We start from the raw sequence: 14372 nt of genomic DNA on the forward strand, positions 1-14372 counted from the left end.
TTACAGCTCTCGTGATTATGCGTCTTTGAGCCTATTTTTTAATATCATATCTTCACAACTTTCCGAGATATAAGGGGATCGCACTTTTTCGTGAAATCGGACCGTATACTGGAGCGAACGAAAAGACATTTCCAATGTCAAAATTCTTTTGTCTTAACTAAGTTTGTAAATCTATGTCAGTCGTATTAAGAAAGATAACACATACTATTTTTTTCAGGACACGCGCAACAGTAAGCGGCCACTGGTGCTGATACGAGCACCGCGCGAACACGACCTCGTGCTGGAAATGGACTCGATCGCGTCGCGTCGCAAGTTCCTCGTCAAGCTCGACGCCTTCCTCGCACAGCACAAGAAGGCACTTAACCTTAACCAGGTACAATCCCTTCCCAGTTATAGAAAATATAAACTACTGTGATCAGGACACGAGATCTATACAAGGCTGCTCGTGCTGATCCGAATGCCGCGTGAGCATGACGCCAATATTTGAGATGGACTCAGCCCTGTCGAGCTGCAATATATTACACCTTCCTAGCGTAGCAGAAAACGGTGCTTTTTACACTTTTATTTCGTCGCAATCCGGGACGAAAAATAACATAGCGTCATAGATAGACTCGCACTACTATTTATGAAAAGAAAGTATTTTTCATGTAGTCTAGTGAAACTTTACTTTTCATACTATTTTATAGGGGCGCCGTGAACAAATATTAGCGACAGCAGAAACACGTGAACGCAGACAACGCAAATTGGAACATTTCTTCAGAGAAGCATACGCCATTACTTTCGGTCTTGCACCCGGAGAAAAGCGAAGGAAAAACGAAGACGCCGACCCAGAGGTACACAACACTTGGTTTTATTGATACTAAAATATGATAAAAAATGGAATACTTAATAATATCAACTTTCTTTTCAGTCTATTGTGATGAGGACGTCACTGTCAAAGTCTGAATTTGCAAGTGCGCTGGGTATGAAAGCTGATGCTGTTTTTGTCAAGAAAATGTTTAACATCGTCGACAAGGACAGCGATGGACGGATATCATTCCAGGTACCTATGTGCTTCATAACATAAGTATTATGAGCAATTCTTACGTGATATATTAAAAAAAAGTTAGTTCGTTAGTCCAGAAGCCAGATAGACGAGCTTTTATCGTCTGTCATCATGGCCGTCCCTTTCTTACAAGTATGTTGGTGCGGCAGTAACGTATATGAGTCGTATGATATGAAAAAAAGTAATATATCCGTATTATCCGTACTGTAGAGTAAAGGACGACGCTTGATGCAATTAGTGTTCACTCGACTATCAAAAGATTTACTGACTAACTTAGAACGTCTCTCACGTGAGCCGAAATTTTTGACAGGAATTTTTGGACACGGTAGTGCTATTCTCCCGAGGCGCGACGGACGACAAGCTGCGGATCATCTTCGACATGTGCGACAACGACCGGAACGGAGTCATCGACAAGGGCGAGCTCAGCGAGATGTTGCGGTCGCTCGTCGAGATCGCGCGCACCACGTCCTTGAGGGATGAACACGTCACCGAGCTCATCGATGGCATGTTCTCTGTTAGTATCTGGCTTTAAGCATTTCCAATCCAGTCTACATATTTATGGCGTTATTCATAAACTTTTATCAAATCTGTAAAAAATTGATAATTGTTTGCCCCTTTTGTCATTTTGACTGTAAAAGGATGATAAGTTGTATATGTAAAGGGGGTAAGCATACAGGTTATAAAACACAACACAAATTCTCATTTTTTTATCATCAATTCATCACATTACATAAGGTGCAGGGGGCAATTTCGAAAGCAGGGAAATTTCAACTACTTAATCGAAATATCTTCCATGTTTTACATTATTAGCTAGAGTGCCATGTATGTCCAGATAGCGAAAAAGATGTGTTGTTTGTGACTCTAGTTAATAATGTAAAACATGGAAGATATTTCGATTAGTTGAAATTGCCCCGCAGTCGAAATGGGCCCCCCCCTGTACCTTACCTGAATATGCATATTAATTAAAAAAAATGTAGTAGGTACACCCATCTTTATGTGTACATTCCTAGCTTCACTTCACATATCTTTTTTATTGAATTGGTTATGGCCCATAACTTATGGATCCCTTTAATTACCTACGAAAACTACTTAGCAATTAGAAACGTTGCCTAACAATTGAATTTGTATGCACACTTAAACAGATTGTTTCAATGCTTAAATGTTCACTCAAGCAAACTTAGTAATTCTACTGAATTGAAGATTCACGAGAGGGTTTAATAATTATATTGTTTATTTTAGGATGCCGGCCTTCAACATAAAGATCACCTTACGTATTCCGATTTCAAAGTAATGATGAAAGAGTACAAGGGAGAGTTTGTAGCAATCGGGTTAGATTGCAAAGGCGCCAAACAGAACTTCTTGGACACCTCAACAAACGTAGCTAGGATGACAAGCTTCCATATTGAACCCTCAATGGAACAATCCAGGTAAAAAATATATACTGGTCGATGAGAGAAGGATGAGGATTATACTAAGTAAGATCTCTAATAAAGTATTTTTATTTCTTAACTTGAAAATATATATATGATTTTTTTTTTCAGACACTGGTTACTTCTGAAATGGGATTACCTAACAACATTCTTAGAAGAGAACAGACAGAATATCTTTTACCTCTTTATCTTCTACGTCGTAACAATAGGGCTATTCGTAGAACGCTTCGCGCACTATTCCTTTATGTCAGAACATCTGGATCTGAGGCACATCATGGGCGTCGGAATAGCAATAACAAGAGGATCAGCTGCCTCCCTGTCCTTCTGCTATAGTCTCCTACTACTGACAATGTCCAGAAATTTGTTAACCAAACTAAAGGTATTTTTTGTGGTTATGATAGTTATATTAATTTACCATGAAATTCATGAAAATATCTTTGATAAATGTACTAAACTATCGTATCAAATATTGCATTGGTTAACTTTGGAAAAAACACCAGCAAAAATTCAGCATGCCCTGCCGGAGCTATCGCTCCTTTGTCTTATTTAAATCCTTCTTTTGGTTTTACTTCATATTTTAATTTAATTCAATTTAAAGTTAAATTAAACTATTAAAATCCATTTTCCGATAAAACATAATTAGGTATTTTAATTCACCTAGGAATTCAGTATCCAACAATACATCCCCCTGGACTCCAGTATCCAGTTCCATAAGATCGTGGCGTGCACGGCCCTGTTCTTCTCGCTGCTGCACACGGCGGGGCACATGGTGAATTTCTACCACGTGTCCACGCAGCCCGTCGAGAACCTGCGCTGTCTTACCAAGGAGGTTCACTTCACGTCTGACTTCAGACCGGGGATCACTTATTGGGTGTTCCAAACAGTAACAGGTATAAAAAGTACTTTCTTGATTATTTCTTTCTGATTGCTTTAGTATGGTTCACCGCTTCCCATCATGGCCTCATGTTGACGCATCTTTTTTTCTCTGAAAATTTGACTGGAATTAATCGAGAAAAAAAAACAAACTAATTGTTACTCGTAGAAATTAAGTAGAAACCGAATAAGCACTCTGGCCATGAAGTTTATTTATTTAATTAGGAGTATGAATAGTGTGATACAGATGTCGTAGTGACTAGTGAAAGTTTTGATTTCAAACTTAGGTACTGCATTCAGCTTTAGTGATTTAATGACTTCATTAACAGGCATATCTGGAGTGCTGTTGTTCGTGATAATGTGCATAATCTTCGTGTTCGCGCACCCAACGATCCGCAAGCGAGCCTATCCTTGGTTCTGGCGCGCGCACTCGCTGCACGTCGCGCTGTACGCGCTGTGTCTGGTCCATGGTCTCGCGCGACTCACTGGCGCCCCGCGTTTCTGGATATTCTTCCTTGGACCCGCTATTATATACACATTGGATAAGGTAAGCTATGGTTACAAGGATCTAAGCTTTATTGCAACCATTTCAATTTGTAGTTAAGTAAGGCCCTGCATATCTTACGCGTTAGTATCGTTAAATTTTATTTTATCGTATAAACTAAGTCTATTGATATCACTTCATGTGAACTTCATTTAATATTTATATGTTTTTTTGGTTGCCAGGTAGTGTCACTTCGAACAAAATACTTGGCATTAGATGTCCAAGAAACGGAAATGCTGCCCTCAGATGTCATCAAAATCAAATTTTACAGACCTCCTAATCTGAAGTATCTATCAGGTAAAAATAGTTTACTTTTGTGATACAAATAAATAATCATAGTTAAAGTTTAGAATCGTGCAAAATGAATTTGCATGACGCGGCACGCCGATTATAACTATCTATTTTACAAGTTAAAGAGGACCATGCTCTGGTGACGGACGGTCCAATTCGAAAAATGCTTATAAGATGTGACACCGATACGATACCGATCTGTCAGTCTCAAAAATAACGTTTTTGGTTGAAGAAATGTCACCTTTGACACTGACAGGTCAGTTTCGTATCGGTGTGAAATCTTAAACTAGTATTTTTGTTAAAAAAATATGTTTAGGTAACGATCTTTTTGTGAAATTCTTAGCACATTTGATTTGAATAATAATTCAATATTAACTATAAACTGAAATAAATGTCATATACTAAGAAAAAGTGACCAAGGCCTCCAGTGCCCCAGGCTGGAATCGAACCAGCGTCCTCTGCTATCGCGGCAGGTGCCTGAACCACTCGGCCACCGGGCCACAGCGACATTAGTCAAATTTTCCAAGTATATGCACTTCCTACTGAAGGCTTGTGGCGCCCCCTGGCCATCTCTAAGGTAGAACAGTATGGTTCGAACCTTCTATCTGGATCATTCTCATGATGATACCGAGCTAGCGAGAGAGATGGCGCTGCCAATCAATACTATGAAGTATTTGAACAAATTAAATTATTTTTCAGAAAATATTTTAATTTGTTTTTATCAAGTAGAAACACTACTATATAAATTATAAACTGAAATAAATGTCATATACTAAGAAAAAGTGACCAAGGCCTCCAGTGCCCCAGGCTGGAATCGAACCAGCGTCCTCTGCTATCGCGGCAGGTGCCTGAACCACTCGGCCACCGGGCCACAGCGACATTAGTCAAATTTTCCAAGTATATGCACTTCCTACTGAAGGCTTGTGGCGCCCCCTGGCCATCTCTAAGGTAGAACAGTATGGTTCGAACCTTCTATCTGGATCATTCTCATGATGATACCGAGCTAGCGAGAGAGATGGCGCTGCCAATCAATACTATGAAGTATTTGAACAAATTAAATTATTTTTCAGAAAATATTTTAATTTGTTTTTATCAAGTAGAAACACTACTATATAAATTATAAACTGAAATAAATGTCATATACTAAGAAAAAGTGACCAAGGCCTCCAGTGCCCCAGGCTGGAATCGAACCAGCGTCCTCTGCTATCGCGGCAGGTGCCTGAACCACTCGGCCACCGGGCCACAGCGACATTAGTCAAATTTTCCAAGTATATGCACTTCCTACTGAAGGCTTGTGGCGCCCCCTGGCCATCTCTAAGGTAGAACAGTATGGTTCGAACCTTCTATCTGGATCATTCTCATGATGATACCGAGCTAGCGAGAGAGATGGCGCTGCCAATCAATACTATGAAGTATTTGAACAAATTAAATTATTTTTCAGAAAATATTTTAATTTGTTTTTATCAAGTAGAAACACTACTATATAAATTATAAACTGAAATAAATGTCATATACTAAGAAAAAGTGACCAAGGCCTCCAGTGCCCCAGGCTGGAATCGAACCAGCGTCCTCTGCTATCGCGGCAGGTGCCTGAACCACTCGGCCACCGGGCCACAGCGACATTAGTCAAATTTTCCAAGTATATGCACTTCCTACTGAAGGCTTGCTGGCTGTCTGTCTATACAAATGTGTGTAGACTAAATGATAATAATAGTTCTGTGAATGTAATCTAACGTTAATACATACAATTTAGCATTAACTGGTTATGGTAAATTAACCATAATAGTTGTAAGGTGCGGTTTGATGTTCACCGCTCCGTATTTGACTAAAGGTAGCGTTAACATAAATTTACGGTACGATGGCGATGTGTGTCAAAGATGGTCTTTAAATGTAAATATTCTGATTCCAAAGATTAAGTTAATATATTTAGGAAAGTACGTACATGTTATGGAAGACACAAATAATAAATCTTTATAATAATTATCTATATTGAGGCATCACCCTAAAACTGTTCTCACAATATTATGTCACATTTATTTTTATTTTATTATTCGTATGTATTTTATGGATCCGCCTTAGCCTAATCTCGCCATTGTAAGCCCAGTGGACGTATGTACAATCCGTCCGTTATTGAATTGAGAAAGCAATTGTTACTAGAGTCCAAAACAAGTCTGCAACGATTTTGATAGCACACGCAGTGCAAGTATTATTTAAAAAATCTAACTTCTATAAAATCATGACATATAGGTACCTAAGTAAATAACACTTGCGTTGCGTATGCTATCAAGATCAATGCAGACTTTTCTTGGTCTAACTCTATTTAACACGTCACGATTGAGAGCGAATTCTGACGAACCTGACATTTTTCGGCAATCTCGTCGATAAGCGCGACCATAGTAGTAACATATTGCTCAGGCATAAAATGGATTTGCTTTATAATAGGTCAGTGGGTCCGCCTAGCATGCACAGCGTTCAAAAAGGAGGAGTTCCACTCGTTCACGCTGACATCGGCGCCGCATGAGAACTTCCTCTCCTGCCACATCAAGGCACAGGGGCCGTGGACGTGGAAGTTGAGGAACTACTTCGATCCCTGCAATTATAACCCTGAAGATCATCCGAAGATAAGGTAACGTATTTTATTCGTATTTTTTGGTTATTCTGTTATTGACCATGCATGAAGGCTTTGTCTACATATTTCTACAGTTGTTTAGACATTATGTTCCTAACATAAGTGTAATTAAAATGTTATGTAACGTAACTTTACCTATTTGAAAGTTTCTTCTACAAAATGGAACTCATTATAGTGATAGCGGTACACCCTGAAATTCGGGAATCAGCTGCCAATGGTGTTAAAGGTATGAAAATCGGCACGATTAATCTTTAGGCCATTTGAATCAATTTGATCCGTAGCACCAAAAAAAAACAAACGGAAAGGAGTTATGACGTCATCTTTTTTTTGTATGGAAAAATAAAAAAAATTGTTCAGAAACATATCGTGTGTGGAATACCACACACGATACAACGACACGTTAAATGAAAGGACATTTTGAGCCGGTTCTAAAAATATATCACATTATTATATTTCCGTCACTTGCATTCAATTAAAATAAAAATAATTTTCAAAACATACCAAGGGCTCCTCCAGATACGAAACCGTTGAATTATTTTTTACAAAATATACCTCAAGTAATACCCAATATCCTCATATCTAACCACCAAGAAATTAATTTCGAAAATATTTAGTTTTAGTATAATTTAAACATTTTTTATTTTACAAATTGTGATCTATCAATGAAATGGCCTCCTAGCCTAGTCGATAGTGATCCTGCCTATGAAGCAGGAGGTCCCAGGTTCGAAACCTGGTGGTTCATCATCATCATCACACAAATAAATGCCCTTGCCAGGGCTTGTATATATGTGTATATGGGCATTTATTTGTGTGATGATGATGATGAACACACAAATAAATGCCCTTACCAGGATTCGAACCTGGGACCTCCTGCTTCATAGGCAGGGTCACTATCGACTAGGCTAGGAGGCCGTTTCATTGATAGATTGATAGATCACAATTTGTAATAATAAAAAAATTAAAAAAAATATATTAAAATATATATAAAAATATATATATTAAAATATATATTGGGTATTACTTGAGGTATATTTTGTAAAAAATAATTCAACGGTTTCGTATCTGGAGGAGCCCAAACTTGGTATGTTTTGAAAATTATATTTATTTTAATTGAATGCAAGTGACGGAAATATGATAATGTGATATATTTTTAGAACCGACTCAAAATTCCCTTTCATTTAATACCACACACGATAGGTTTCTAAACAATTTTTTTTATTTTTCCATACAAAAAAAGATGACGGCATAACTCCTTTCCGTTTGTTTTTTTTTGTGCTACGGGTCAAATTGATTCAAATGGCCTAAAGATTAATCGTGCCGATTTTCATACCTTTAACACCATTTGCAGCTGATTTTGGTCAACCGCTACTACTATTAAATCATTAGAGGTCCCCAACTAGCGACCTCGTAAATGTGATAACATTTCACAAATATGTTAGCAAAACATTGCCAAAGTGAGTGCACATGATTATGGATGTCTTTGCATCTAATGTCGCAGTCACGAACTACACTCAAGAGCAATTAATATGGGCCACTTTGTAGTATGCAATATGATTTAAAAATTACCGGTTTTCATTGCTTTTGAGTGTATATGAAATTCTAATTCTATGGTTACGTCAAATCCCTTTTTCTCGTCCTTGTTGTTTTTGTTCGAATATAAACTTTGTAATTACTTATCGATTAGGTATTAATGCAGAAGGTAAAATTTCCTATTTATGGCCTTCGAGGATTTTCGGATTAAGAAAACATGAAGGTGTATACCGAACGCAAGGTCGTACGAAAGTCGCTTCTAATTGCTCTTGCTCCGAGCTAGGAAGTGCTCCCGGTACCATTTTTCTATACAAATACAGTACCGGAACTGGGAATTCCGGGTTTTCGCCATACAAACTCGGTACTGGGAGCATTCCCTACTCCGAACTGGTGCGTAGACTATGGGTACTGTGGTGTTCATCAATAAATAAGCAGATGGCTGGCAACACTGGTGCGCATGATGGCGGCCGCTGTGTTACGGGCGCTCTGTATGGACCGAATAATAAATTGTTTTATTTACCTATAATCAATATAATTCCTCTAAAAGTAAACTAGATTAATGATGTTAAGTGAACATCACAAGTACTATAATAGTACTTAATAAGCGTTTTTTGAAAGACTTTCATAAGTTCATAATAAAGAGCTGAAGTGAAACAAACCGGGACCCTGGATGCGAATGAATATGTAGTTATTAATACCTAACTGGTTTACTATTTAGTATCAACAGGAAATGTATTTATTTAATACTAAAGCTATTTGATGACGATTGAATTGATCTCGAAGTATATTTTGTTTTGGTTGTATAGAATCCAAGGGCCATTCGGCGGTGGAAACCAGGACTGGTACAAGTTCGAGGTGGCGGTGATGGTGGGCGGCGGCATCGGTGTTACGCCCTACGCGTCCATCCTCAACGATCTCGTCTTTGGCACCTCTACCAATCGGTACTCCGGAGTTGCGTGTAAAAAGGTATGGTTAAAACCTTAGTAACTATAAGAAGTACCTGTTAGTTTAGTATTATATCACGACCTGTGAGTTCTTATAATTGGTTCCTGTATCTACTATAATTTCTATGTTAATATCATAGCTGTTGGATCTCCAAATAAATAAAATAAATAAAAAAGGTTTTGTAAGGACTGATGAAAGTATTATTTTGTGTTACTTTCAATATTTTTGGTAACAATATTCAATTTGCACGATATAATTTATTTTTAATAACAGTAGTGATCAGCTTAAAAGCGATCACAAAAAAAACCTATTTCTACAAAATATCCCTGTTATTTGTATATAGGTATAGTGCCGTTATTTTCATATATTCTTTGATGCCGGCTATTTATTATCCAATTTCACATATTTGGTACCGACATTTTCCTTGCGTCTGAAAGATAACAAGCACATAAATATGATCATTGATTTCATGCGATAACTTTTTACACTTTCATATAACAACCTAGCAGGTATCTTAAACTAATATTCCATACCAGGTGTACTTCCTGTGGATCTGTCCGTCGCACAAGCATTTCGAGTGGTTCATCGACGTGCTGCGCGACGTGGAGCGCAAGGACGTCACCAATGTGCTCGAGATACACATCTTCATCACGCAGTTCTTCCACAAGTTCGACCTTCGGACTACCATGCTGGTAAGTGTTGTCATCGTGATTTACATGCATTTAGGCCCCTACCATACAAAAAAACTTGAACAGATAATTCAGAACCGGAAACCTCCACAATTTTTTTTCCGTTGAAATCTTAAGCTGAAGATCTATCGCATAATTTTATGTAGTTATTGATGTGAAAACTTAATCAAATATGTTTTTAAACTATGGTCTTTTCTTGTTGCAGTATATTTGCGAGAACCACTTCCAGCGTCTATCACGCACGTCCATGTTCACGGGGTTGAAGGCAGTAAATCACTTCGGTCGGCCCGACATGTCCTCCTTCCTAAAATTCGTCCAGAAAAAACACAGCTACGTGAGTATCCCTGTTGCTAAATATCTTCTAGTTGGTTGCTCTTGGCGGAACACAATGAACGATTTGATAGACAATTAGATAGGTACCTACTTAAATTGTCTCTCTGCCAAATGCATGACAGAATAAATAGAGAAGAAATATGTATTTAAATTATTAAATAAACGTTTCAATCTTTGTGCGTGCCTCTCGGACCATTTTTTTTTGCACGAGCGGGATATACTATTAAAAATCAAACTGGTTTCATAATGTTAAAATCTAAATCTGACTCTCGATAATAGACTAATGGTTCAGATGGAACAGACTGCCTTGCCTCCGTAGTTGTTACGCAAACACGGCTCTTCGACAAATTGACTTGTAATTGTAACGCAAATTATACGGAGGTTGTACCTACGCCATCTGACGTAAATTATAATAACCGTGGTAAAACCATTAGGTACTACTTTCACCTACGTTAGACCATCATAAAACATACGAGCGGCGTAAAATAGAGTAGGTAGGTGACTGGCCCTTCATGTCTGATTAAGTCATTTATGAATATGTCATGCTCATATACATTATTAAATTTTATCTAACTGATTTGAGAACATCCATCCATATAAATAGAGACATGCAATCTTGCTCATTGTATTGCTATATTTACTGTTTGTATCTATTATTTTGTTTTATTTAAACTGGGTACACGTTTACGTTACCTATCGCATTCGTAATTACACCTACTTACACTTTAAGATTTTAACATAATGTAGGTATTCAAAGACTTTTCAGGTCTCAGGACAGGCGGGTAGGAGTTATAGCTTAAAACCGCAATTAAGTAGTATGTATAATTATTGATATTGCACGCAGGTGTCGAAGATTGGCGTGTTCTCGTGTGGGCCACGGCCACTCACCAAATCTGTGATGTCTGCCTGCGAGCAAGTCAACAGGACGCGTCGGCTGCCATACTTCATACACCACTTCGAGAACTTCGGCTAGCCCAGCCGACCCGCCAAGCTAGAGCTTCCAATACACTTAACGAGTATAGTGCCATGACAGTATTCAGTGTAGTAAAACAATCAAAGATCGAGTAGTTATCTCAGGCGCATTCCTTTTTTACGCGGAATATTATGGTGATAAGTTTACACACCGAGAGCCCAGATTTGCCACTGTACTCGTTATACGTGTTATAGCCTTCTATGTCCCGTTATATGTTAATATACTAACTAGAGGTAAATCACAAATTAATTTATTTATTTCATTATACGCTTAAACCATTTACTTATTTCATCATTGACTTTCTATTTTTTTATACAAATGATTTAGTACAAATACAGTAACAAATCTCGCATTATTACATGTACAAAACCAGACCTAGCTTAAAGATGTACCTAGTTAAAATATTCTATTCATTTATCTGCTTATATATGTACGACATTAAAGAAATACTCGAAGAAAGAAGCTATGTTATGTAAATAATGTAAAATATAAGTAAATAAAATGATCGGCTAGTATATTTAAATTTAATGTTTTGTTCGTTAAATTGTAAATATTATTTAATAAAAATATTGTTTGTATGTAACGAGTTTCATTAGTCGTGTCCCTTTAAAAATGTGATACCTAATTACATAGTATAGATTTGAAGAAACGAAACCTAAAAAGACAAAAACGTTGAGGTTGAAATCATAAGACCACACAGTTTTATAGATAGAGAGCTAGCCCCGGAAAATGGTAACAGGATAATGAGAGCAAAGAAACTTGACGATTAGTTTGTTATAGGTAGGTATATGTACTATCTCTAGTACTGGTTCCGCCATCTTGCAGCTCTTCATCTTACTTACTCTCTTTATCATGAACTATTTTCCGGGGCTAGCTCTTAGTCCATAACATTTAACGTAAATAAATTAACATTGCCTTTTACACCATTAGGTAAGTACATACTGGCAGTTAAAAAGTAGGACAATTCCCTCGTGGCTAGACATGTGCTCTTGAAAATTATTTATGGTCTGCATTTGAGCTGAGTCTTGATTCGAAGTAAAAGGCAAACAACAGCCTTGCCGCTCAAGACACGCTGCTATTATGTTTTACAAACAAGACATAATTATCAAATCATTTACAATGCATTGGGCAAGGGCAGGGTGGCCGAAGTAAATTATTTATATGGTGAGAGTAATTACAACGCAGTATAAGCTTATAAAACTAACCTAATCTAACTACATAACTACATAGTTGTAAGTTTCAACTACCTAGATGAAGCCTTTCCACACAACTTACTAGTTAATTCAAATATGTATCAATATTCCTTCCAACTTGTAATGTAAAATGGCAATAGGTAAAATGAATGAAGGTAAGTACTCGTTCACCACATTCGGTTGGCAACTGCATATAAGCATTACTGTTGCGGCGTTACCTACTGCTAATGCTGCAGAGTTGACGACGGCTATGTCACTGTCAATCTCCTTGATCAAACAAGTGAGGGAGTGAACGTTAGATAATCACAACATCAATATCGCAACGACTGCAACGCAAATTACCAAGGAATTTGACATCTACATTCATTCATTCATTCATTCTTTTAAAATTATGGCTTCAGCCCATTGGGGCTATTTCGCCAGTGGGGTAAAACGATGAAATTGTACGGTTAGTACAAGACAGTGTACAGTGATTTAGCTCTTGTAAAGCGATAGCGGGCTTTACAAGAAACACGTGGACAACCGGCCCTAGACTCCAAAATGATGGTTAAACGTGCTTCAAGATAAATTCTCCATTCACTGCACACTACCACATTAGTTTACTGTATAATAGGCTATCGATATTACACTTTAAACAATATTAATGAGCAAAAAACGAATCAATTAATCTCGCCGCGTGCCATCAAGATGGCGCTCGAACCGGAAGTCCCGACATCTACATTAGTTACATCGCAAAGGTGACATGTGGATTGCAACAGTAACTTTTGACATTACGGCTGCGGCGTTGACGCCGCCGTGTTCGTTGTCATTTTCCTTGATATACGGAAATACTATCGCGATAACAACGTTCAATCCGTCAATTATTTTATCAAGGAAATCAACTGTAACAGGGTGTATTGCCCGCGACAACGCCGCAGTCGTAATGTCGCAACTATAATGCAGTTGCCTTCCGATTGTCACGTTAATGCCACTGCGATCGAAACCGGAACATCACCTTTACCGGCGTGTATTGCCGACCGTATCGAAAATTTGAACTAAGTAGGTACTTATACTTAGGTACGTACTTATGTATTATAGGAAATAGAGTTGATATGGTTTTGTTTGTAATTGAATGAAACAAAACAAATGCAACTTTATTCAAATTGAATATGATTTGAATTTATTAAACTGAATAGGTACTATTAGGTATAGCTAGGACCGTGAGCCTAAGGTTTGGAGTGTAAGAGCTTTTTAAAACACATTACCATCGTCCGTTGCACCCATTTACAATAATGACGGGCACCTTCTCCAGCTCGTGTCCTTAAAGTCTTACAATCTGTATTATTCGCATCAGTCTCCATGGCCGCGTGGAAGTTAAATCACTTCTTGCAATTAAGGCCAAAGCGCCAGCCAAATGCATTATATTGCACCTATTGCTGCCCGCATTTTAACTAAAACGGGATGTTGCAACATGCCAGTAATTCGCATCCTTTCGTTGCCCATCAAAATATGGAAATATTTAAAATTTTCCAGTAATAATTACTTTATAATTCGAATGCGTTTCGAGGTGTGTAAGTAATTCTAGTCTCGAGGTTTTTCATTCTAGTTAATTAAACAATGGTCACCGTTCGTGTCTATGTGTTGCCGATATATTGTTGACTATGAAACAATTAAGCACTTTCTATGGTGTACCTATATAATGATATTCATGATAGTAAGAGGCTTTGTAGCTTTTTTTTATATTTGCATTAGGTACATATATTTTACATCATTCTTAAATATAAAATAGTTATGATCACATTATATCTACACTACACTCCACCCTGAAAAATAAATAATAAATAAACTACAATTATTCAGTGTGTGCGTCTGTGTGTTGGTTGGTGCTGACACTCCGAAACTAATGACTGTTCAGACA

At 37.6% G+C, this 14372-nt stretch overlaps 1 protein-coding gene across 2 annotated transcripts in view; it reads left to right on the forward strand.

Moving 5' to 3' along the window:
* LOC134796083 (dual oxidase) overlaps positions 1–11853 on the forward strand; it is a 61380-nt gene extending 49527 nt beyond the window's left edge. For both annotated transcript variants that reach the window (XM_063768020.1, XM_063768021.1), the window contains 14 exons: positions 218–373; positions 687–833; positions 911–1042; positions 1356–1559; positions 2285–2472; positions 2587–2854; positions 3137–3365; positions 3678–3895; positions 4075–4189; positions 6626–6809; positions 9149–9308; positions 9824–9979; positions 10182–10310; positions 11154–11853. In XM_063768020.1, coding sequence (XP_063624090.1) covers positions 218–373; positions 687–833; positions 911–1042; positions 1356–1559; positions 2285–2472; positions 2587–2854; positions 3137–3365; positions 3678–3895; positions 4075–4189; positions 6626–6809; positions 9149–9308; positions 9824–9979; positions 10182–10310; positions 11154–11282 — 2415 coding nt within the window. In that variant the 3' untranslated portion in view covers positions 11283–11853. The remainder of the gene's footprint in view (positions 1–217; positions 374–686; positions 834–910; positions 1043–1355; positions 1560–2284; positions 2473–2586; positions 2855–3136; positions 3366–3677; positions 3896–4074; positions 4190–6625; positions 6810–9148; positions 9309–9823; positions 9980–10181; positions 10311–11153) is intronic.
* The last annotated feature ends 2519 nt before the right edge of the window (positions 11854–14372 follow it).

The sequence above is a fragment of the Cydia splendana genome, chromosome 13, assembly GCF_910591565.1.
Source record: "Cydia splendana chromosome 13, ilCydSple1.2, whole genome shotgun sequence".
Classification (NCBI taxonomy): Eukaryota; Metazoa; Arthropoda; class Insecta; order Lepidoptera; family Tortricidae; genus Cydia; species Cydia splendana.